General features: G+C 32.4%; 2 protein-coding genes across 3 annotated transcripts; one reads left to right on the forward strand and one right to left on the reverse strand.

Moving 5' to 3' along the window:
- The first annotated feature begins 826 nt into the window (after positions 1-826).
- On the forward strand, positions 827-13,303 carry LOC145616891 (transcription factor BHLH42-like). Its single transcript, XM_081671607.1, has 9 exons — positions 827-939; positions 1,203-1,463; positions 6,644-6,740; positions 9,331-9,345; positions 9,842-9,898; positions 10,255-10,585; positions 10,745-11,035; positions 11,842-12,656; positions 13,217-13,303. The coding sequence occupies exons 1-9, from the start codon at positions 827-829 to the stop codon at positions 13,301-13,303; spliced, it is 2,067 nt and encodes a 688-aa protein (XP_081527733.1).
- Positions 13,304-13,392: 89 nt separating this feature from the next.
- On the reverse strand, positions 13,393-24,879 carry LOC145618556 (uncharacterized). Of its 2 annotated transcripts, none has more exons than XM_081673330.1 (7): positions 24,696-24,879; positions 15,298-15,355; positions 14,920-15,225; positions 14,797-14,845; positions 14,626-14,720; positions 14,323-14,447; positions 13,393-13,731 (listed from the first exon to the last, which is right to left on the reverse strand). In XM_081673330.1, exons 1-7 carry the CDS (start codon positions 24,845-24,847, stop codon positions 13,701-13,703), a joined length of 816 nt encoding a protein of 271 aa, XP_081529456.1. In that variant the 5' UTR covers positions 24,848-24,879; the 3' UTR covers positions 13,393-13,700. The 2 variants fall into 2 exon arrangements, with proteins under 2 accessions (XP_081529456.1, XP_081529455.1); XM_081673329.1 differs by having other exon boundaries at positions 13,398-13,720.
- Between the last annotated feature and the right edge of the window lie 1,985 nt (positions 24,880-26,864).

The following is a 26,864-nucleotide window of genomic DNA, read 5'->3' on the forward strand; positions in this document are numbered from 1 at the left end:
TGTCTCTCGAAGGAGGGCGAAAAACCCTTGTTTTCGAGGGAGATTGGAAACCCTTACTTTTGAGGGAGAAAAATTCCTCTCAAAAAGAGGAAGCATTATTATAAACCTAAAAAAACTTTAAAGAAACAAGGATTGAGGCTTTCCACTTGTTAAAACCGATGGAAGCTACTTCAAAATTCAACAATGGAGACTAGGGTTTTGGAGAGAGGAAGGAGGAGAGAGGATGTAATTCTCGAGTTTTAAATCTCAAGGTATTTTAATTATGATTGGTTGGGACTATTTAAAGCGGAGGAGGTATAAAGGTCGGATTATTAAAATAATAATCGAAATGTGGGATTATTTTAGGCGGATGAGCTAAAGGTCGGATTACTTTGGGCAATTATTCCATATTTAAAAATGAACTTAGGAATGTAATAAATCATACTTATTAGTTACGCGTTTGCCCTATTAAAAATAACCAATTACTTTTTCTGTTGAACTAAATTTCAGGTATATCTGCCAGTCAACTCATAAGTCACTTCTCAAATTTCATCTCTTTCTTCTTCACAACACAAGAATGTATTACTACTCAACGTAACTCAAACCCTAACCACCTGCTTCTACTTTCTTCTTTTCTCTTCTCCATCTTAAACTCAAAACTTTTACGCGAAAATTGATTATTGTTCGTAAGTCATTCATCCCTTCGATCTCTCGGTTTCTTCTCCGTCCATCATCCAATTAATTCGTATGTACATCTTTGTCCATAAAACAGAAAGAATCATATAAATTAGAAGATCGAAACACGATTTTCGAAACAACAAACGGAAAACGAAGAAGATCAGATAAAATGAGTGTGCTAGAATCAAGTAATAATAAGCAGCTTCAGCATATGTTACAATCAGCTGTGCAAGCAGTTCAATGGACTTACAGCCTCTTCTGGCAATATTGTCCTCAGCAAGGGTAAAAATTCATTTAACCATTTTTTAATGAAAAAAATAGAGTAGTTGTATTTAATTAATTGGAAAATATCATCAACTACAAAACTTAGTTATTGTTATTTACCAATCTTACACAAAATTTGTTAAGATGGCAAAACCTACCTAGAAATTTATTTTTGTTAAAAATAATTAGGTCGTTTTAAATAATTTTCTGGATCCGTCCCTGTACATATAATTACGTGGCTTTATTTATTTTTCTGGTTCCGCCCCTGTACATATGAATAGGATATTAGTGTGGCTAGATGGGTATTACAATGGAGCTATAAAGACAAGAAAGATAATGCAACCAATGGATGATTCAAGAACTGCGGAGGAAGCATGTCTACAGAGAAGCCAACAGCTTAAAGAGCTCTACGAGTCGTTATCAGCCGGAGAGTCGAATCAACCAGCAAGACGGCCGTGTGCAGCGTTGTCGCCGGAGGACTTGACGGAGTCTGAGTGGTTTTATCTCATGTGTGTCTCTTTCTCATTCCCTCCTGGTGTAGGGTACGTTTACTAAACCATCTCAGCTCTTTATTTTAATTTCTTACCATTTTCATTTGCTTTTATCTGTGTTTTTTGTTAAGTCATACTCCCCTTTGGCCTTCAAAAATGTTTCATTTAATATGATTATTTACGTTCTCTTAAGCCGTAAATATTCCTTTTCAAAAAAAAAAAAAAAAAAAAAAAAAAAAACGCTGTAAATATTCTTATTTGATAAGCATAAGATTATAAATTATAAACAATAATTAAAAATAAATATTAAATAAGGTAACATATAAACATAATACTACATCCATTTCTGAAAATCTAATTCAACTCATTAATTTCCATATAGCCTTAATGAAATAGATTTGTGAAGCCAAGCTTGTTAGATTCGTTTAATATAAATTTTTAAAATTTTAACTTTCTAATAACTTTCACTCATACAAAATTGAACATATTCATAGTTAAATTAAAGTTGTGGATTACCATTCAAAAACAAATTAAATGGTTACATTTAAACGAATACAATAATATCTCTCGTGATTATCTTAAATGTATATGTTAATGAGAATGTATTACACGTAGGGTGTAAGTATTGACTTTAACTCAAGAAAATACAACATGATTTGGCTATCTTTTGTGGTGGAAAGAGTATAAATGTATAATTAAGAGAAATGAATTAGTATGTGCTCCACTACATATATCCTCTACATAAAAGTAAAGTACTCTAGATTGATTCCAGTTATTTAATAACTATATGCTTTAGACTTAATACATTAACAATAATATTTCGTTGAATTAGTTAATTATATCCCTTTTTAGAAGTTGGGTGTAAATAACAAAGTGAAATAATGGATGTTCCAGCTGCAAAGGCTTTAAATGCCTTCTTCCATCTCAATCTAAAAAAGGAAAAAAGAAATAAAGATTCTCTAGCATTACTGTTTTACCACTTTGTCAAGTGGTAAATAAAGTTGTCAAGTGGTAAATAAAGTTACATGTCAATTACTATTTACTATTTTAATATGTTGAAAATGATTTCTTCTACAATTAAATTTTGACTCTATACCCCTAATAATATGTGGACTGATAGATGATTATAAGATGATGAAAATACTACATCCTATTTAAGACATTAGAGGCACTTTTGTGAAATCATATTAAGCCTTTATTTGCATGAATTATTAATATTTTTGTGGGAGTTGTTAGTACTTGTGATGAAATTAAAATAATATAAACCCTAAAAAAATTAACTAGGTAATTGTGGTAGTGTAATGAATACTTTTGCTAGGCAATTTACAATGTATATTCAAATATGGGTCGATAAGTAACTAATATAAGAGGTTTTAAACATGTCATTTGTATTAACTGCAACGACAATCAAATTGTATATAGTTTTTGGCTGAATTAATTACTTTTAGTTTCAATCAATAGCAAAGTAATTAATTGACCCCTAAAATTTGTTTAATTAGGAATAATAATGACTCATGAGGATTTGTCAATCTCTCAACCTACGAGACCAAAAGATTAAGTCTCAATAATCTACTCCCAATTTCCCCACACGTCGATTAATAAAACAACCATATGGTACAAAACTTGTCCGAATATATATATAAATGATTGATTTTGTTTTTACATTAGGTCACGTATTTCATTAGGATATCTAGCAAAAATTCAAGGTTACTCTTACAAGACACTAGAATAACAACTAAAAGGTGCACACATTTCAATCTTTTTCCTATAATTGTAAAAGACTACTATACCCACATGCCACAATTACCCCCTCTTTCTTTGTGTCTCTCTCAAGGAAATAGTTGTAATGCATGAAATTCAAGGTGGAAATAAAGATTAACTAAACACATAGAAGAAATTAAAGGGAGTAATAACTATATGACTATTTATAGAAAGACTGTTTAAAAGCTACTATTTATGGAAAATAGGGTGAGTTAATAGTAGAGTAAATTCAAGTAATTGCAACAATATAGCTGCAACAATTTAGGGTTATATTTGGTGACCACTACAATATTGTAGGAAACCAAAACTATGAACACTTATTCAATTACTTTCCATGTTAAGCAGCTGATTTGGATGGATCAGCACGCTTGAATTCAGCTGCTTTTTAAGCTAACCACTAAATTACGTTTTACTATTAATTGCTTCTTTGTCTTCTTTTTGTTTCTTTGAACATTTAGACCATAAACAAGGTAAGTTTGTAGCATATTTTACTTACTTTGTTCCTTTAATTCGGTAAGGCAAACGAACTAGGTTGATATTTGTTTTTGTTTCTTAATTAGTGTCACATTTTTATCTCAGTATAAATTTTTTAATGTGGAACATTGATCAATAATAAGTGTAACTATCAATATGTATAAATTATAAAAAGCTGATGCTCAGAAATTATAACTAAAGACAATTCTAACAAGTACCTATACTATTGTTAATAATTTTTATAAAAAATCAACAACGTTAGTTATTATAGTGGTTTATGTAAATAATTGTAAACGTAAAATCAAGCTACTTATAAAGAAATGATGGGAATTATTTTTATTTTTTATTTTATTTTTTTTTAAGTTGGTTAAACTTCATCTCAGCATGTGAATACCCACCTTTTTGTTTCTTTTTCATATATTTTAATTACATATAATAAACGTTTCTCAAAAAAATACATATAATAAACTTACACAAAATATTAACTTGGTTGTATTTCGGATTCTTTTCATCTCAAAATGTTATTTACACTTTCCTTTTTTATTCATCAAACCCCACAATTTTTTAAATATCGTATGCTTTTGTAAACTTATTATTAAATGGGATAATGTTATTCTAAAAGCATTTAAGTAATCCTTATACATTATAAAAGTCATCATTATTTTAACATAACTATCGCCCTTAAAAACACTCATAATGCACGGAGTATTAGATTTTTCATATTCGCCTTTATAACATGTATTCAGTAAAAAAAATAAATATATAAATAAATAATTACACATTTAAATACATTCAAACTCATTAGAGCATCTCCAGTGGTAAGCTACAAAGGCTTGTAGCTTGCTTTGCCATGTCAACTTTTAGAGCTACAACTTTTTTAAGCTACAAAGTATTCCAATGGTAGTTGTAACTTGATTTGCCACATCAATATTATTTTTAATTTAAAAATTGTAAAAATAAAAATAATAAATAAATCTATATGTCACTTGATAATGATGAAAATAATATCTTAATATTTATTTTTTTTGTAGAAAAAAGATAAAAAATGATATTTTAAATTTAATATAAATGTTTAATATTTCTAAGCAGTGTAGCTTAACTCAGCAGTAATGCTCATAAGAGCAGGTATTTCAATAGTGCTCCAATGGTTAAGTAACACTTTTATTATTTTTCATATTTGCAAGCAAGTCATTAAAAAACACCATTGGAGATGCTCTTATAAATTAATATTTACATTCAAATGAATTAATGTTACTCTCATATTGTCCATCTTTCAATAAAATTAACAAAAGTCCACCTTAAACAAAAATACAAGACTTATTGATCAAATCCATGTAATTGGCTTTACACTTTTATTTTTGGAATGACATAAATTTATCACTACTAAAAAGTTTGATCCTCAATGTGAGTACATTGCATGACTTTCTCATCATATCAATTCTTTCCTACTTCCACACTCCACCAGTTCACAATGGATGAGTCTTCTGATCTGTTCATTATTTTACTTAATACAAAAATCTAAATTTATTTTTTTAAAAAAAAAGAAACTAAATATTGTATGGTAGTCATCTTTAAATTGAATACCATTATACTAATTTTTTATCAGCTATTTTTTATTTAATTTTTATGTCAAATTAATTACAAATGTTTTTTCTTACTTTTAAAATTTATAATTTTTATTTCTATTACATTTTTATAGTTAATTTATGAATTATTTATTAATTTTAGTTATAATAAAAACTGAATTTTGTAAATTAATTATAAAAATTATAAAAATAATTCAAAAATTATTTCAAAATTAATAGATGAATTTCAAAAATTAGATAGGTGATTTACAATTTATTTTGACATTAAAAATGAATCAAAATCAGCTAATAAAGAATTCGTATAATGATAGTAATTTTAAGGATGACTACCATAGAATCATCAAAAACACGTTATTTTCACTTAAACTCATGTTAGTCCCATCAATGTTTATTCAGAGTACTAAATACAACTATATTACTTTAAATCCAACTATCTATAGAGGGATACCCAGTCAATTCCCCAGATAAACAAATTTATTTGGGGGTATCATTGTCTTTTCAAGTAACAGTGGAGGGGTATATGCGTCTTTTCATATACTAGTTGAAGGGTACATGTGTAATTTCCTAACCAGACAGTAAAAGCAAAAAGCAAACAGTAATTGAACAGCTCACCAAAAGTACTGAATAAATGACCCTACTTTTTCAATATATTTACAAAAATGCCATCAGATTAACAAAAATTCGTTTATCTGGCAGATTAACTTGTATTTTCCCCTATCTATAATTGGGACATATTTTCACAATAAGATTCAATTAAGTTGTAGGTTAATTTTAATAAAAAAAATAACTACACAAATCACATTGAATTAAAAATAAATTAATAAATTAATAAAAATAATAAAATAAGGAGATTGTTAAATAGTGTCCTTATTTTACCAAGTAACGTCCGCATTTAAATGTGAATGGACAAACATACCCTCGCGTGTATTCCATGTTTTTCTTCATTGGCCTCTAACTCAATCTAATAACAATCACTCCTCCAATAACAAACCACCACCATCGGGCACATCGCCAGAATAAAAATCGTTTTTTTTTTGGAGGTGGAAAACGTCTAACTTTTTCAAAACTCTAGAGGAGAAACACCTAGAATTTTCAAAAGTCCCTAGGAGATTCGAAAATTTCTAAACCATTATATGATATGTACGTGTATATAGAGGGAGCCACAGTTTACCATGTTGATAAACAAAATTCTTTATCAAGTGACAAAATTGTAAATAAATCAGCAAAAAGTCCAATTTGCATGACATTTTCGTCATTATATCAGTGTTGACAATACATTTTATAAACAAAATCTATTTATCAAGGTGATAATATAAACTTGTATTTTCTTGTATTTTAATTGGTAAAATTAACATTGAATAGGTATGTTAAAGGTGGTATGTCACGAATATTTATGTTAATGTTAATTAGGTTACCAGGAAAGGCGTATGCAAAAGGTCAACATATGTGGCTAACAGGAGCAAATGAGGTTGATAGCAAAGTATTTTCTAGAGCAATTCTTGCCAAGGTAATCATACTTCTTACCTAAAATCATTGTTTTATACATCTAACAAAATGAAATTTAATTTAAATTGAAGATATTGTATTTTCAAATGCTAAATGCCTATTTTCTTAATTATAATCAGATGTCTCCGAAGAGACTTTTCTTAATTATAATAATAATGATTTAATTTACAGAAATTAAATTATTGTTATGCACATATATATACTACCTCTGTTAACTTTTAGTTGCAACTTTGGAATATTTTATGTCTCAAAAATAATACCCCAAAGTTGCAACTAAAAATTAACGGATGGAGTATTTTTTTTTTTTAACTCATCTCGATCTACACATGCAAGGAGGGTTAAGTTATATTATTCCATGCACATAGACAATAATTGAGATTTTTTAGAGCAAATATGATAAAATTGATTAATATCTTAACTAATTTAATTTAGAAAGAAAGATAATTGGATTTCTAGCCTTTAGAAGTGTAATTGTGATGACTTGAGACAAAGACAATGAACGACTTAGGCCTTGTTCACTTCACCTGTGAAAAAAAATTTAGTAAAATAAGTTTAGTTTAGTAAAAATAAGTTCAATTTAGTAAACATAATTTCAGTTCAGTAAATAAGTTCAAATCTGTAAAAATCAATATTTTCAAAGAAGAATTATAATAGGGTATCAACATAAATAATTTCATTTCCGTAAAATTAATTTAAGTTCAGTAAAAATAATTTCAGTTTAGTAAAAATAATTTCAGTTCAACAACATTAATTTCAATTTAGTAAAAATAATTTCATTTCCACAAAAATAAGGTGACGTGAACAAGACCTTAGCTACTCTATGGCTAGCTTAATATACCGGCTTGGGTTTTGGATGAGAAAAATTTTACATTAAATTATTGCACCTAGTTGTTCGCTAGACGATGCTTTGAAGATGTTTCCATGCTAAGGGCAAATATTATGCAGAGGAGATTCGATCTCATGTATTGAATACCTCATTCAAAACTTTAACCAATTAAACTCACAATATTTTGTGAATGATACTTTATCGTTAACTATTAATTTAACACCCAAAATTTAAATTTCACTAATTGCTGACGAATTGAAATCCATCTTATTTGGTAAAGTATAAGTACCAAGCTAATTACAAATTCACTTCTTTATTACTATAAAGTTAAAACATAAGCTTTGTTGGTAGTCTTGGTACCAAACTAATTACCAATACATTTTGGTATAAATCAATTAAATAAAACTTTTTATAAAAGGCAAATAATGACAAAATGGTCTTATGTTAAGTTTATCAACACTTCAACAGATAAAAATTTACCAAAGCATAAGACCTAACAATCTAATCTAATACATATAAATAAAGTAAGCATTTTTCGGGAGCATTCGGCGTGCCACATAAGAAAAGGTATTATTTTGATCAATGAAAATTTAGATTAATAATCTATTTTAGAATTAAAAAATCCACTCGCCACCTAAGCAAAAGTGACGAATAAGATTTAAAAATTTTGAAAACAACGAATAGTGAATAATTAAAATTTGAATTATTTAAAAACCTAATAATTATCTTCTTTTACATGTATGGATGCAAATCTTTGATTGCAAATATCTTTAATTTCTTCCTAGCAAAAATTACAAAAATAAGATATTGATAATGTACCCATCGAAAAGAATAAAACTAAATCTCGTATGACTATATTTGTGGTTATATATAGAGAGAAATTTAGAAAATTTCCCCTATTTTTTTGGTGTTTAGAAGATTGGACTAATATATTGAAACAAAACGAGTTTATAAAAAAAAATGGATGTAAAGGACTTGTTGTAATCAATAAAAAAAAGGTTTGTCATTTATTTATGAATTAAAAATTTAAATTGTCACCTATGCAAAAATTAATAGGGTTTGGGATTTTAAATTCAAGCGCCACGTAAAATAATTAAAACAACGAAAGATAACTTTAGTGTTAAAATGGAAAAAAAAAATATCTAATGATATTAAAAATTTTATACAAATATCCAATTAATGAATGATCTTCATAAAATAAAATAATTTACTAAAACCGTGCATCACACGGGCTTACATCTAGTGCAAAATATAACAAATAAAATCAGGTATTCAAAAGAGAAAGTTTCAATATCTAATGGTTTGAGTCTTCAACAATTCTAATAATGTCTTACTTAAGTTTTGTTAATATCATTAGACTTCTTTGTTGATATTAAGATGATAGCATCTAGATACATCTTAAGATTCTTAACTATAGCGACTATTATTAAAATAATTGATGACTCGGGTTAATAGAGGCGAAGAATTCAATAATTTAATAGTAGACTTCCTCCGTTCTTTTTTACTTGACTCACTTTGACTTTTACCTTATTCACCACTCCTCCTTTGACCGTCTTTTGTGAATAATATGTAAGAAAAAACATATCCATATAAGATTTTTTTGAATTTGTCTTAATAAGTACTATCATAATATATAACTTTTATAATTTTCTTATGGAGAATTAAAGTTATTAATTATTAGTATTACCCTCTTAGTGGTGAAAACACAAACGTTCTAATCTCCATATTTTCCTTTTTTTTCATGATCTGATTGGAACTCTTCCAGAGTGCTCGAATACAGGTACATTGTTCCATTTCCAACTTAATCAATTCAAGAAAATGCTATAAATATTACTTGTCTACTTTAATCTATAATACTACGTATTTCCTTTGTCCCATACTTCCATATTAGTATCGCAATAATTAAATCTTGGCATTACTTACATACTATCATTTAACTATTGACTGTGAATTTGTGATTTTTACTTGAATAAATATATAATGTGAATACTTGTAGGTAAAAATAATTGGTTTGTAAAAAAAAAAGAAAAAAAAAAAGTTTTTGACATTAAACATAATCAACTTTTAATGTTTTACTTACTAGTTATATATTTAATATATTAATAGTAAAGTAATACATTGAAAATTTGAAATGCATAAAACTTTTATTACTGTAAAAATAAAAGAATGGAAATGAATGTATTGATTCTGGATTTTTTAATACCAACAAAAACTTTTTTTTGAAACAAAAATGGAGCAGTTAACCAAAGTTTATTCTTTGACAACATGACTTGCAGACTGTAGTGTGCATACCTGTAATGGATGGTGTGGTGGAGTTAGGATACACCGAAAGAGTAAGTCAACATTTCTCCCTTATAACTTGCTACTTATAGCCTATGTAGGTATGAATGCCAGATTCCATAGTTAATATATTCTCATTCATATATGTTACAAACAAACTTACTATAGAGTACTTTCTCATTTCTATAATGATGCAACAACCGTGCAAATTAAGTTGTCACATTAATTAATTAAGATCACTAATATATATGCAAATTACTTTCCTACGGAGAGAGTAAACCATTATAACCTTTTTATCCTCCTAAATTGTTGTACTTTGTACTAAGTGTTTATTTATTTGGTTTTCCTCTACTTGACTTCAACAATGTACTTTGCTTTCATACAAACACTGATTTTTTTTCGGAAGCAGGTTCAAGAAGACCCATCTTTTATTCAACAAGTCAAATATTTTTTCGACGACCACTACCACCACCACCAACTCCATAATGAACTACCATTACAACCAAAACCTGCACTCTCGGAGCACTCTACCTCCAATCCAACTGCATCCTCCAGCCATTCCCACTTCCAATCTCCTGTTGCCCTTGCCACATACACCACTGTCGACCCACTACCTATACCTAGTGATGGAGCCAACAACAATGATGAGAATGATGAGACAGAGGGCGAAGCTGACTCAGATCCTGAGGCCCAGACAATCCTAGGCTTGCCAGTAAAGTTAGAACTACGATACCAAAAAGGTAGTCCATTGTCCTCTTGAGCCATATTTACATGGCCTTTGTGCTCCTGATAGAGAGTACAAAGAAGTCATAATATTGGGACTTTGGGAGATAATATTTCATGTATGACCTTAATTCCTTATGTAAGAACTATTAATACTCAGCAATATTTGTTTCCAGGTATTACTGTCGTTCCTGACTCATCTGATGAGCCAAGTGAATTAATGCAGATAGAAATTCCTGAGGACATACAACTCAGCTCCCCTGATGTCATATCCAATAACCTTGACTCGAACTTTTCCCTAGTGGCTGCTGGTCCAACACCTCCAACAGGACCAACACCAAGTCACCAGCATTACCCCGTTGACTCATTCATAACAACGAAGTCAACTCGAAGATGGCCTGTTACGCAACAGCAACAACTACAGGATCCAATGATTATTAGCAACAACTTCCAGACACCATCTCTAGGTAACATTAGTTTCTTACCTAAGGCTTGTCTTTACAATTCTAAACTGTTACACTATCACTTCAAAGCCAAAAAAAAGAGAATTTTCACTTCCTCAAAACCTTCATGAGGAATCAACTCTCACAATTATGATTTATGAATCATTGCACTATTGTTCCCACATGTTAATTTAACCTAGGTAGTATAACATCCTGAACAACTTGCTAAGTTGCTAGACCTTCAATTGTGACTGCCCGCCATAAGGGTAAACCTCCATAGTCCATACAATATCACAACCTATTCACAGGTCTATCATGAGAAAAAGAAAGAACAAATTCATAAACATCAACCAATGATGAACACTAAACCTAAAAAAGAAAAAGAAAATAAAATGTTAAACTAAAATTGAATGCTATTCTACTGATAAACCTCAAACTAAAAGTGTATAGGACATTAAACAAAAGTCAAAACAAACTACTAAAAACCACTCATCTTAATTCTTAACTAAAGTATTATGAATATGATCTTTAGATTTTCATAGTATATTGTACAAGCTTATTTTTGTTCTGCACTTGTTGGTGTTCTAAGACTATTGCTGTATGTGTAAGTGTGTAACAGTTCAGAGTTGCAGCTGGTATATTGTTAACATGTGTCCTGGCAACATATTTTTTTAGCGTTTATTGTGGTGCTTGATAGCTTAATGTTACGGATATTCCCAACCCTTCTACTTCTCAGCTATTATACTAACTTTAGCCTAAATTCTTGACCCACGCTTAATCATAGTAATGCATGCAGCCAAGGCTTATTTTTAGACTGTCAAATTTTCCAGGCATCGCTCCAATGGAAAACCTCTCCCAAGAAGACGCATACTACTCCCAAACCGTCTCTATCATCCTTCAACTCCAATCTAGCCGATGGGCAGAACCCTCACCTACCACCTCCGTTGCAACCTCCTCTTACCTCTCCTACTCTTCAAACTCTGCCTTCTCAAGCTGGACACCAGGGTCCAACCACCACCACTCACCAGTGGAAGGCACCTCGCAATGCCTTCTTAAAAATATCCTATTCACAGTTCCTCTCCTTCATTCCAAGTACCGAGAAGAGAACGTTAGCTCCCCCAAGTCAGACTTGCACTACATGGCCCTTGGTCGCGGGAAGAGCACTAGTGGACCTCCTCATGATGAGCTCTCGGCCAGTCATGTATTAGCTGAGCGTAGGAGAAGGGAGAAGTTGAACGAGAGGTTTGTCATTTTGAGGTCATTGGTGCCATTTGTGACAAAAATGGATAAGGCTTCTATTTTAGGAGACACCATTGAGTATGTGAAGCAGCTACGCAAAAAGGTACAGGAACTTGAGGGACGTACAAAGTCTGGAGAGGAGAGAGATAAGAGGAAATTCCAGGTGATAGAAGAAAGCAGCAGTGGAAGTGAAATGAGGGGAAAGAAGACTGCAGCACAGTCACAACAAAGTAACATGCTAGAGGTGTCGATAATTGAGAGTGATGCTTTGGTGGAGTTGCAGTGCCCATATAAGGAGGGGTTGTTGCTGGATGTCATGATCAAACTGAGAGACATGCGCCTAGAAGTTACTACAGTGTTGTCCTCCCTTAACAATGGCCTTCTTGCAGCAGAGTTAAGAGCCAAGGTATTATTTCTCAATCCCTAGTTATAACCACTTCACCAGACATTCTTAATTGAAGAAAGAATGCCCACATTATCTATCACATGCATTACTTTCCTCATTTCTCAACCCAGCATTTCTATTTTTGTAGAAGTTAAAATTCTGTTCATTTTCATTTCTTCAAACAATACACATCCTACAAGGCACAACATTTCATCCCCATAAAATTAGTGAACTCCTATATACTGTGTTTTACTCTCTATTAAACAGGCCTTTTGTAATTTATACTGAGGTTCCACAAAGATAGATCCCGGGTTCAAATCTTCACTCCCCCTAATTACCTAAATGCCTCAAAATCTTCCCTCCCTCTAAAATTATTCTGGTGTGGACCAAAAATTTTCAGTATGCAGCTGACTAGTCGTGCCCAATATTTTAGCATCAGTGTTGCTGTGTATATACTAGTGCACAAGCATTTCTTCGTGCTCAATCAAAATATCAGGTGTCCACAACCATTTTGCACTCAAGTAGAATCAAAGTTTGCAATATTCACATTTAAATTAAAATTATTGTAATTTTATGAGCAGGTCAAAGAAAATGCCAATGGAAAGAAACCCAGTATAATTGAAGTGAAGAGGGCTGTGAATCAAAAAATACCTCAAAGTGACTCATAAGTTTTGATGTGCATCGGAACAATGCATGTGCACTCAGCTCTCTCCATGTATCTTATCTTTATCCACATAGTAGATTATTCAATAATTTAAAGTGTAACATACAGGAAGTAATGTAGAGAATAGAACTGCCTAGCCTAATAGCCTCACATGTTGCAGCCAATAAATACGGGAAGGGACCATATGGTCAACCCTGTCATTGCTTTTATTCAAGTAGAACACAGAACATTGGAGATGTAACCATGATAAATTCAAACATTAGAAAAAGAACTATAACAACTACTGCTAAATATTACAGTAAAAAGGCATACAAATGGAAAGTCCTTACTATATACTCGTTTTAAAGTTGCCATCGACCTTTAATCTTCAGGTGAAGGATTCCCTAAAACAATGCCCTTGATTACATGCCGGCACTGAAACCTGCAAAATGACTATAATAAAGACATAGTTTTCATATACACTATACAGAAAACCCTACATATAAATAAAGGTTCTGCTTGAATTAAACTATTAGTATGATGAACAAGGAAAAGCAAGTAGCCATGACATTTTTGGCCATAAAGCATTTCAGCAAACAGAAGTAAGCATGAAATTATCTGCTGTTAACAAATTATCAGTGTTTTTAATAAAAAACTTGTGCAATAATATCAAAGACAAACCATTTACGGGCATTACGGCCAACTTCAATAAAATAAATAAATAAATAAAAGCTGCTATAAAAATGAAGGTTCTACATTTGATCTCAACTATCAACACTTGTGAAGGAGACTCCCCAAGTCCCCAAAAATGGGGAATCTAGCGCACCAACTGTAAGTCATTCTACCATTCCGATACAGATAAAAGAAACTGCATGTTGTATAGCTCTCAGTGCAAACACATCTATGTAATGACTAATGAGCAAATAAAAGCCAATACTCTCATTTGAGTTCAAAGTCAGAAATATTTGAAAAAAAAAAATGAAACATAAAGCTATATTTCCAAACTACTGTAAGAAGTCAAGAGAAAAAGTTTAGAGCATATACCATGTTAAATCACTGCATATATAATTTTTCTCTTTGAAGTCAGTGATTGAGCCTGGGGCAAAAGAAGATGGTAATGATTCATGATGAGAGGTCTTGCATCTAAGCTGTAGCCTGAATGGTAAAATCTGAAGAAATAAAGCACGTTATATAATTTGCAGAAGTCAAGATGATAGTGCTACGATTTAAATTAAGCGCTCAAAAATACAACAGATTAATATATATATATATATTGGACCATATTATTTGACTGATATAGCCAGGTTACAGAATTTGCTGGATGGCGTTTCAATAAAGGGGCACAACCTTCTTTGAGAATTGGAAGTCACGCTTTGGTAGAAAATGCAGAGGCATATTGAAGGAGGTTGGAGCCTTCACCAGGAGAAACAACTTAGTAGGACCTAAAAACATTAAAGTAGAAGTAATGTTAGAACCATGTACACACTCAAGCAGATTGTTTTAAATCAGACAATGTACCTGTATAAGAGACGGATCCGACACCTTTAGAGATAAGTGCCCTTATGACCTGTCCAAAAGGAGTTAAGCTCGCTTAGTAGTCTCAAAGTTCAATGCAATTAATATGGCATAGGCTAAACAAACCTTTTTCGAAAGCATCTCTATTGTTCGATTTCTGGCCTTGTCTTCAGAAGCTACGGGATCTGTTCTTCTGTGAGGGAATACAATCTGATAAACATGTTGTGGTCGACGTGGGCTTGCTCCAAAAACAAAGAGTAAATCTTCAACACTGGGAAACTCACGGATCAAGAACCAAAGAGCAGTCTGGAGACCAGATATTTTACTCATCAATTTCTCAGTTCTTCTAATCTCTAATTTGACATCTCTTTTCCTCCCAATGGCTTTTCTTCTAGATGAAGCATTGAGCTCACTTTGTGTAAGAAGTATCTCCTAAAATAAAAGATCTTCAGATGATATCATTCAAGCTGATAAATAAATTCCACTGCATCCCATAAAACATACCGACTCCTGGTATTCAGTTCGTAGAGCATCAAATTGAAGAGTCATATCCTGCAACATGCTGCAAAAGGAAATCCAGATTATGGAAAGCATCATCATAAAATGAGGAGAAGTAGTTAGCTTCAGTCATCTAGAAGATATGTTGCACTATATGACAGAAACTATGAAATTTCCATTAAAATCAACCAAAATCCTCATTGCAATTCATAACATCTCATGGAAAACATAACATTAAGGCTATATTTGGATGGAAAGAAAGTCATCATCCTAAAGTAGGGGGGAAAATAAATTTCTGTGCTCCATTTTTCTTCACTCCATTTTCATTTTTACTTTCGCCTCCAACTTTTTTAGCAAGATTTTTGCCAAGGATAATGAAGTTTAAATTTGATGTCTATTGACTACTATTTTACTGAACCTTGCTAAACAAACTCTAAATATTATTTTAAAAATTTAACAATTAAAGCCTATTATACTACTAATGGCAGAATAAATCCATTAACTCCTAATCACTTGGACTAAAACAGTAAGGTCGGACATGAAGTTTAATCACATCTAATAGAGCATCTTAGGTGTCTTCAACTTTTGCAACTCAATTTATTTACGCCATTCCTTCCAATTACTTGTAAAGTACTCGATTCTACTAAACAAAAAAAAATACGTCCACTCAAATACCAAGATTAATTGTTCCTAACAACTACCTCTAAATTCCATTAGAAAAGTGTATGTGATTTTTTTTCTTTTTAAACAGAAAAGTGTATGTGTTTATTCATGCTAGTTTATTGATTCTATTTCATTGGATGTTTGCAATGTTGGGCCCGGGTCCGTGGGTCGCACGCACACTCCACTTCACTTTACTGTCTGCTTTAGGCTTAGCCCGCACCGATTTGTTTTTGTGCACCTTCCCAAAAGGCCTCATACTATTGGAGTGTGCTTCCACTTATAAGGAGTTCTTCAATTCCTTAATCTTTCCATGTGGGACTGGGGATGAACACCCCAACAAACCTCCCCTTAGACCAAGGACCACATAACTCATGGCCTCCCCACTGCCGCTATCACCACGGGACACGCCGCCAGAGCCACAACATCAGGTAGACTTTCGACGCAAGGCACCACAATCACGAGGTCACACACTTGAGGGAGTTGTCCCACACATAAAGCTTGTGTTTTCCCAGCCGAACCATGGGCTTTGATACCACTTGTTGGGCCCGGGTCACCCACATTGACAGGTCGCGCACACACTCCAGTCCACTTTAGCATGATATTGTCAGCTTTAAGCTTAGTCCGCACGATTTTTTTTTATTATTTATCTATTTTAACCAGGTTCATAATACTCATAGCAAACATAAAAATTATAAAATAATAATAATAATTTAAAAAAAAAAAAAAAAAAAAAAAAAAAAAAAAAAAAACCTTATATTTTAATAGCTTTGCTTATTATTATTTTTTTTTTTTTTTTAAAGAAGGTTTGTCTTCAAACTCTAAGAGGAGAGTTTGCACACCTTGAGATGCGTGATAAAGAATCCATCTCAGATTATTTTGGAAGAGTTTTATACGTTGTGAATCAAATGAAGAGGCTTGGTGAGTCAATGGCAGATTCTCGTGCAATTGAAAAAATACTACGTTCTCTTGATTCGGATTTCAACCATGTAGTGGTTGCTATCGAAGAGGCCAATAAGGACTTGGATTCCATGACGATTTATGAATTAAATGGGTCTCTTAGAGCCTATGAACAAAGAATAGTTATAAAAGGTAAAAAGGAAGATGAGCAACAAGTGTTGCAAGCTAAAATTTCTTTTAATAATAAAGGAGATACATGTGATAAAAAAATATTTCAATCACGTAGTAGAGGCGGTTCACGAGGACGTGGACGTGGCCAAGGAAGAGGGAGAGAAGATCAAAACACCAATTATTTGTAGAGGTGAAACTTCTACCAGAGGTCAAGGCCGAGAAAGAGGTAGAGGAACGAAACAATAACAAAGCAATTATTCAATGTTACAATTGTGATAATTATGGTCGTTTTGCATGGTAATGTTATTAAAAAAAGGTGTAGTAAGAAATAAATCTTATTGAAGATAAAGAAGATGTAAAAGATCCAACCATGTTATTAGCTCTCAAAATAGAAGACAAGAGAGATGAAAATTGCACATGGTATCTTGACAATGGAGCGAGTAATCATATGACAGGAGACAAAAACAAATTTGTTGATCTGGATACAACCGTGACAGGGAATGTTACTATTGGCGATGGCCCAAAAGTAAAGATTGAAGGGAAAGGTACAATTATGATTGAATTAAAGGATTCTAGTCTATTATTTTCCTAACTTAAGAATTTATATCTTAAGTGTGGGTCTGGAGATCAATGGATGTAAAATAATAATGGAGGGACAAAAGTTGTGGCTACGTGATAGATACTCTAAGCTTATAGCCATAGTCTCTATGACAAAGAACAAAATGTTCTTGATAAACTTACAAACAATTGGACCCATATGTTTGAAGACGTGTGTTGAAGATCCATCTTGGAAGTGGCATATGAGATTTGGTCACCTTAATTTTGAAGGACTAAAGGATTTTGGTCGCAAGAAAATGGTACAAGGATTACCCTATAATGATCATCGGAATCAACTTTGTGAAGCATGTATGCTGGGCAAACATTCAAGGAAGCCTTTTCCAAATCAAACTAATTCAAGAGCTCAAAAGCCACTTGAGTTAGTGCATTCAGATTTATGTGGACCTATCAAACCCCCATCACTCGGTAACAGTTCATGCTTTATGCTTTTCATTGATGATTATAGCTAGAAGACATCGGCTTATTTCTTAAAAAATAAATCTGAAGCTTTTGAATCTTTCAAGAAGTTCAAAGCATTAGTAGAGAAAGAAATTGATTATGAAATAAAAGCGTTAAGGACTGATAGAGGTGGTGAAGTCACATTTAATGAATTCAACAAATATTGTGAAGACCAAGAAATTCGCGGACCGCTTAAGGAAGAATAGAACCATCCTCAAAATAAGATGCCAAAAGAATTTTGGGCAAAAGTAGTTGCATGTGCAGTTTATTTGTCAAATCGTTCACCAACAAAGAGTATTTGGTTCAGTTGCTTATGCACAAGTTCCTAAGCAACTAAGGTCTAAACTTGATGATCGAAGTGAAAATTTACTTTTTATAGGATATGACGAAAAATCTAAGGGTTACAAATTGTGGAATCCAAGTGCCAACAAGACAATGATTAGTAGAGATGTAGAATTTGAAGAAGAAGCAACATGGGATTATAGTATAGAAGAAGAAGAATCTTACAACTTTCTTCCTTATTTTGATGAAGAAAATTCAATACGTCATGCTCTGGAGGTCTACTCCACCACCATCTCCTCATATGTCATCACCTTCATTACATTCAAGTGGAGATTCATTTGGTTCAAATAAAACACCAACAAAATATGGAAGCCTTTCTAATCTTTATGAAGTTACGGAAAGGATAGAAGATAATGCTTCGTTATTTTGCTTATTCACTAATCCGGAACCAATGAGTTTCAATGAAGCAAAAGATCAAAGGGAATGGATTAAAGCAATTAATGGAGAGATGCATGCCATTGAGAAAAACAACACTTGGGAATTAACAACACTTCCAAAAGGAAAGAAGTCAATAGAGGAGTCAAATGGGTTTTTAAAATCAAGAAGAATGTCAAAGGTGTTGTAGAAAGGTACAAAGCAAGGCTTGTTGCTAAAGACTACAGGCAAAAACAAGGAATTGATTATGAGGAGGTATTTGCCCCAGTTGCTCGACTAGAGACAGGCACAATTTCAATGGAAAATTCATCAAATGGATGTAAAATTTGCTTTTCTAAACGGATTTCTAAGAAAGAGGTCTACAGCACGATTGATGACACCGTTGGCGATTTCTAGTCGAGCAAGATTTGTACAAAGCAAGGCTTGATGACTGTATACAGGCAAGATTTACGAACCTCAATTCAATTTGTTTTCTAAACGGATTTCTAGAGGAAGAAGTCAATTGATGATTGATAACAAGTAAGCTCTTGCTTTGGCGAAAAATCTTCTCTTTCATGACCGAAGCAAACATATTGACACAAGATTCCATTTTATACGGCAGTGCATTGAACAGAATGAAATTGAATTAAGGTTCGTAAAGTCTTTAGATCAAATTGCAGATATCTTTACGAAGCCGTTGAAGTTTGAAGATTTTAATAGGATGCAGAAGCTAACTGGTATTGTGAGAAAGTCAAGTTTAAGGGGGAGTGTTAAAAATAGATAAATAAACTTGACATCAATATCATGAAAATGAGAAAACAAGCAATGTTAATAAAATGTGAGAATAAGACAAGTATTAGGAGTAACATTTATTTATTAGCATACAACAATACTACCTCCGTTTCTTTTTAGTTGACACGTATTCCTTTTTAGGAAGTTTCTTTTTAGTTGACACGTTTCCTTTTTGGGTAAATTTTTTACCTTGCATTTACAAGTTACCCCACTTGCTTTTTCATTCTCTATCACTTTCTCTCCTCTCCTTAATATATGTGCCTAAATCAAACGTGTCAACTAAATAGAAACGGAGGAAGTATTATGTAAACGCATTCAGTTTGTACTAAGAAGAAAGAAGTTGAAAAGTAAGACACACAATTTATAAGAGATATAAGAGTTATTATTTAGTGCATTTGTTTTTCCTCTTTATATTACTGTCTGAAATATATTTTTGTCCACCATGCTTCCAACACCATCTTTACTCTACTTCTCTTTCAAACGAATTTTGAGAGTGTTCCATGCTTGTTTGGAGTTGGTTGCATTAGCAACTATCTCAAACATATCATCATCCAATCCTTGATGGATGACCGTAAGTGCATTTTGCTCCTTTTTCCTCTCGGTTTCCAAAGCATGTTTCTAAAGCTTTTTTATATGCCTCATTTAATTTTGAGTCATCTTCTGGTTATATAAAACCATCTAAAAAATCTCCCAAAGTCCTTGTGCGCTAAGAATAGTTTTCATTCGTAGAGACCACTTATCACAATTTTTTTTTGTGAGTTTTGGGTATTGAAAAGCTACAACATTATTTTTTGTTGCCATGTCTTATATATAGCGTGGCTCTGGTACCACTTTGTTGGAAGCGTGGTGGACACACAAATATATTTCAGACAGTAATATAAAGAAGATAAACAAATGCACTAAATAATAACTCTTATATCTCTTATAAATTGTGTGTCTTACTTTTCAACTTCTTTCTTCTTAGTACAAAATGAATTACATATTGCGTTTACATAATATTGGTGTATGCTAATAAATGAATGTTAATAGCTTTGCTTGTTTTTCTCATTTCAATGAATATATTGATGTTAAGTTTATTTATCTTTTTTTAACATATATTTTAATAGCTTTACTTGCTCTAATAGGTTTATATTATTTTCTTAATTTATATTTTTAGAAAAATGTGGTAAAATATGATTATTATTGACCACGAAAATAGTTTTTTCTTATTTCAACAAAATAGGATGGAAGGAAGGGAGATTTTTAAGGAGATGGAGAAAATTTAGGATGGAAGATAATGAATGTAAAGAGCAAAAAGAAAAGTGCATTGTTCATTCCTTTTGTAGCCATTCTATATTTAGTGCCTTAGGAGTTATAAATGGCTTCAGATGCATGTATTATAATTCAATCATTTTATTCACGTCAAAAAGTTTATTAACATTAAGAAAGTTTATTTTCTTATATTTATTATTTCCTTCTAGTGGTTATTTGTCTATCCCAAAATACTATCTTTGTGAGATATCGGTTTCATATTATCTAGTAGAAGCCACATTTCTGCTGCGAGAGCTCTAACAATTGGTATCAGAGCCGACGTCAAAATCTTAAATGGTAAAATTTTTTATTTTTGAAATTAATTATAATGACATCTACTAGTGGAACAGTTAAAGTTGGGAAATCGAAAAATTCAATGGCAAAAACGATATTTTCCTATTAGAGGATGCAAATGAAAAATATGCTTGTATCACAAAAGTTGCATAAGGCATTGGCGCCAGGGAATATGAAGGAAGGATTGGGAAGATTTAGATCTTGAAGCACGGGCGACCATAAACTCATTCTTTGAGAGGGACGTTGCATTCTTGGTAAATAAGAACCAACAACCATTGATGTGTGGACAAAGTTAGAGACTAACATGACAAAAACTCTAACAAATATGATCTACTTAAATCCAAATTGTATACATGCAAGATGAAAGAAGGCACCTCTATCCGAGAGTATATTAATAAGTTTTATAGGATTAAATCATAATATTGATGTGAAAGTAGATGAAGAAGACTAAGCACTCATGTTATTGCGGAAAGGCCAAGCACTCATGTCATTACTGAAACCCTATGAAAATCTGGTTCAAACATTGATGCTTAAACATGGATGTGACTAGAACATCGCTTTTAGCGGATGACCTTCGAAAGGTTGCTACAAGCGGAATGATGTCTAATAATGGAAGAGAACATAACGAACAAGCTCAAGGACTGTTTGCAAACAAAGGAAGGACTAATGAAAGAGGGAGAGGCAAGGGAGGAAAGTTTAGATCAAAATCTAGACCTCTTACGGAAAGGGCATGTTTCAAATGTGGTGAACTTGGTCATCTTAAAGCTAATTACCCGTATAAGAGGGTAATATTCAAGAAGAACAAGCACGACAACTCATGAGGAAAACAACATGAAAAACAAGAAGCTAATTTTGTCTCAAATGACGAGAATGATTATTGTTACTCAGTTTTAGAACAATGCAATGAGATATCCGGTAAATAGATGCTTGATTCAGTTCCATCACACCATATGTGCCCAAGCTGGAAGTGGTTTATAACTTACCAGAGTTGGATGATGGTACTGTTTTGATGGGAAACAATCATGCTTGTAAGACTGTTGAGTTAGGTACTATCATGCATGATGGAACAATAATAACCTTGAAGGGTGTAAGACATATCCCAAATTTGTGGCAGAATCTTATTGAGTTCAGTCACAATCCAATTGAGTTCAGTCAAAATTGATTTTGAGGATGAAGTTCGAGCATTAATACTTTTGTCTTCATTACTAAGTAGTTGGAATGCTACAATCACAGTTATGAGTAGCTCCTCATGAAGCAATAAGTTGAAATTTGACGATGTTCGTGACCTTGTTCTTAGTGAAGAGATCCGACGGAGAGAGTCGGGTGAATCATCAACCTCTTCAGTTTTACTTACAGAGTCAAGAGGAAGAAATTCAACCAAAAGAAACGAACGTGGAAGATCAAGCTATCGAGGTAAATCCAAAGATATGAGATCAAAATCAAGGACTTCCAATAATTCCTAGAACTCGAAGTCTATTGGGTGTTGGAATTGTAGACAGGGCATTATAAAAATCAATGCAGGAGTGCACCGAAAAACCAATAAGTAAAGGCAGAGGCAAATGTTACTTCTACCGTAGAAGGAGATGACGCATTGATATGCTCTTTCGAGAGCAAGGAAGAATCTTGGGTGTTAGATTCTCGAGCATCATTCCACGCTACTTCAAAGAAAGAATTATTGGAGAAGTAAGTCCCTGGAAACCTTGGAAAAGTATACCTTGGAGATGACCAACCTTGTGACATTGTTGGTAAATGGGTCAGTTTGGGAGCTAAAAAATGTTAGGCACATTCCCGACCTAAGAAAAGACTTGATTTCAGTTAGGCAGTTGGTCACTGAAGGCTACACTAAAAATTTTCCAAGATGATAATTGAAAGATTTCAAAGGGAGAAATGACAATTGCTCATGGTAAAAAGAGTGGTACTCTTTACATGACATCAGGGGCGTGTTGTTCGATTTCAGTTGCGGTAGGAAATGAAAATTCCAAATTGTGGCACCAAAGACTTGGCCACATGAGTGAGAAAGGGATGAAGCTAATGCATTCTAAAGGGAAATTCCCTGGTCTTGAATCAGTTGATATGGATATGTGTAAAGAATGCATACTTGGAAAGCAGAAGAGGGTAAGCTTTCAAACTAGTGGTAGAACCCCAAAGAAGGAAAAGTTAGAGCTTGTTCACTTCGATGTTTGGGGACCAACAACTACTTCATCTATCGGTGGAAAACACTACTTTGTCACTTTCAATGATGATCACTCCCGAAAGTATGGGTTTACTCAGTGTTCGAAAAAGCACACCTAGGCTCTGAGGCACAAGGCAATAGGGGGTAAGTGATTTTTTTGGCCTAGGCGAGGCGTTTTCAATAAGGCACACTAGAGGCGCCCGAGGCACGAGTAACATACGAGAAAATTTTCTTGCATGGAGTAAGGTGTGAAGACAAATTATAATTAGTCCTCAAGTGGGAGATTGTTAAGCCCACCACAATTTAAAAAAGGAAAATAAATTCTCCCTCTGTCCCAAATTACTTGCAAGTGGTTTGACTTTTTGCACTATTCACACATCTCCCTTTGACCATCTTTTTTAATTATTATATGAAAGTCAATGTAATCATGTAAGATGTTGGGTCTATTTTAATGTATAGTTTCTTAATATAAACTTTTTATAACTTATATAAATATATAATAAAAGATATCAACGTCAAACATGTGCATCGGCAAGCGAGTATAAGCCTTAGAATGTCTTAGCAATACGTGAATGATTTCCTAAGAAATGTGGAGGAGAAAATAGCTTTCTAAATTTAAGAAGTCATATTTAGAAATATAGGATCTATGTAAACTTAAGTTATCATTTGTTATATTCATCCCAAAAACAATAGAAAACATAAAGTAGAGAGAGAAGCTTTAAGAGAATTTTTAGAGAAAATTCTCGGGTGTAATTGGGGTGCATATGGTTGTGAGTTATAAGTGTTGTGAACACTTGTGTATTATTTATCTTTTTCAAAAAAAAGTTTTGTAGCATAATTAGAGATACAAATATTTTGTTTATTTATTCGTATTATTCATATATTATTATTATTCCCACTAATCTGATCCTAAAGGATTTCCCATTTCATTAGTGATAAATAAGTAATACTAGCAAATCTGCTTAGAAAATTTTGAAAATTGAATGAATTTTAAGAAGCATATAAACTGTGCTTTATATTGCAACTAGCAATAATCTTCTTCATCACATTTACCAATGATTTTTGCAATAAAAGGATAATCGCAACAAGACAAACAGTAAAAGATCAACAATACCAATACAAAGAGCTGATTTTATCTCAATTTTATAAATTCAACATGAACAATGTAAAATTTAATCCCTAATTAATTACTTTTTGAAATTATCCACAAAATCGACTAAATTGATTGACAAAAGTTCAAATTTTCCGAAATTAAGTAGATAATTGATGCTAATTTTAACAAAATACACACTAAAGAGCTTGAAATTGGAATTTTGAAATGATCAATTGGCATAATGAAAAATATACGAGAAATTGAAGAGAAAGAGCATACGAGGGGATTTGCTGGTGCATATAGAGCAAGAAGCCTAAGACATCATAAACGACATGGAAGATGAGAGCGCCATTAATGGAGGTGGAAGGGACCTCGATTTCTGTGCCCTCCGCCATTGTTGTTGCCTCTGGTTTTCTCTCTCTTCGGCTCATTATTCCGAGAAGGAGAACTCGCTTCTAATCCTCAGAACACTAGATAGTTAAAGGAGTTTTTAAAAGATGATGAGCGGGAAGATAAAAGGAGGAAGAATTTGGGTATTTCGAATCGGGTTTGGATTGAGTCATTTTCATGTAAGCCTCGTTTTGGGTTGATTTTGGGTTTAGGTCGGATTAACTTAAGTTAAATTGTTCTAGCTATATTGTTGATTATGTTATGGAGTATCTTTTCTCAACCTCTTTTAAGAGCACCAGCAGCAATAATATAAGTGATACACATTGACTAAACACACATACTGAGACATGACTTTGACGTCCATTAAAATATCTAATTACATGTTACTAAATTAATCAACTCAAAACCATAATGTGAAAAAAGTCAAACTGTAACACATTTTGACAAAAAAAAAAAAAAAAGGTCAAACTGTAACACTTATGAAACAAGAAGGGAGTAGACTATTTTGGGCCTTTTTTCTTTAATTTAATTTAGAGCTTGTTTGGCATTATTTTTTGTTTTCAAACTGCAACACTTATTAAAACAAGGAGAGAGTAGACTATTTTGGGCTTTTTTTCTTTAATTTAATTTAGAGCTTGTGTGGCATTATTTTTCGTTTTCAGTAATCTGTATTTTTGAAAACAAAAAACCTTAAATAAAAAATAAGAAAAAAGAGTTTCCACTTCATTCTTTATTGTCCATTTTTAAAAATATCATGACTTTTAACAAGTTTAACTAATTTTTGATTCATTATATGACATAAATCATATTATTTTCAAAAACAAAAAAAAAAACCAAAAAATAGAAAACCACAGCGATGACAAACGAACCCTAAATTTTTTATTTGTTTTAATTTGTTGTTTTTGCTCTGTTCTCTCCATTTGTAAGAGTCTTTCCCAATGGTTTTTCAAAATTTTGTGGGATTTTGATTCTAATTTATGGATAAGAATTTATTCAGGATTTTAATAATAATTGGGAAGATGATTTGGATTCATATGTTTTTTTTTTTTTTTGACAATAGCAGAAAGAAAGGACAACTAAGAAACCGGAAAACTAAAAAACATCAAAAATAGCAGAAGTAGAGAAATCATCTAAAGTAACCCGACATTGGTTAGCTATACGGTGTGAGAGATGAACTAGTGTTCTGTCAACCTTTAAAACGATACAATGTTGAAAGGTACTTCCGAGATTGACAATCTCCTTCTAGGTCCAGAAAAAGGTGAATACCCGATGGTCCCTTGTTCCTAAGAGACGTGACAAGTAGTGTTGAATCAGTTAAGATTTTAATTGACCTATAACCATTCTCACGGGCCCAACGTAAAGCATAAAGGCAAGCCCAAAATTCAGTTTGCAGTGCTGAGGCCACAATCCCAAAAAGCCACCAGCCTCCCGTTCTCCATGGTCGCGTTGTCATCAACTCTACGATCACACCATCAACACAAGTTGTGAAGGACTGATGTGAAGACAACGAAAATTACTGCTTACGTCAAGCTTGAAGCAGTGGAGTGTGTGAGTTATGCCAATTGACAAATATGTAAATTAGTTATGATTTTGATTGTAAAAGGTATGTTATTTTCTACAAATCTGTGGTTTACAAATTTATATTATTATTGTAGATGTCATATGACAATTCATTAATGATACTGCCTCTGTTTTGCAATTATTGCAACACTTTCTTTTACGTCCGTTCCATAATAATCACAACACTTCGTTATTGGAAAATGATCCATTATTATTAATTTTTTTTCTCCTCCATGTCCCTATCCTGTAAGGTTGTAATCTTTCTAAAACTTTGTGCATAACTTAGTGTTGTGATTACGAGAGAAGTATTACGTTTCTTCCCGTCAAATTTTACAAAAAAAAAAAAAAAAAAAAAATACTTATCGAATTCAAATTAAATTTCTAAAAAAATATAAAATTTGTCTAAATAAATGAGTGTAGCAGATTGGCAATTACCATGAAATGGTGAAATTACAAACTATTCCATTTCCTATTTCTCAATACAAGATGCTATTTTCC

This window comes from Chenopodium album, chromosome 26, assembly GCF_948465745.1.
Source record: "Chenopodium album chromosome 26, dcCheAlbu1.1, whole genome shotgun sequence".
Classification (NCBI taxonomy): domain Eukaryota; kingdom Viridiplantae; phylum Streptophyta; class Magnoliopsida; order Caryophyllales; family Amaranthaceae; genus Chenopodium; species Chenopodium album.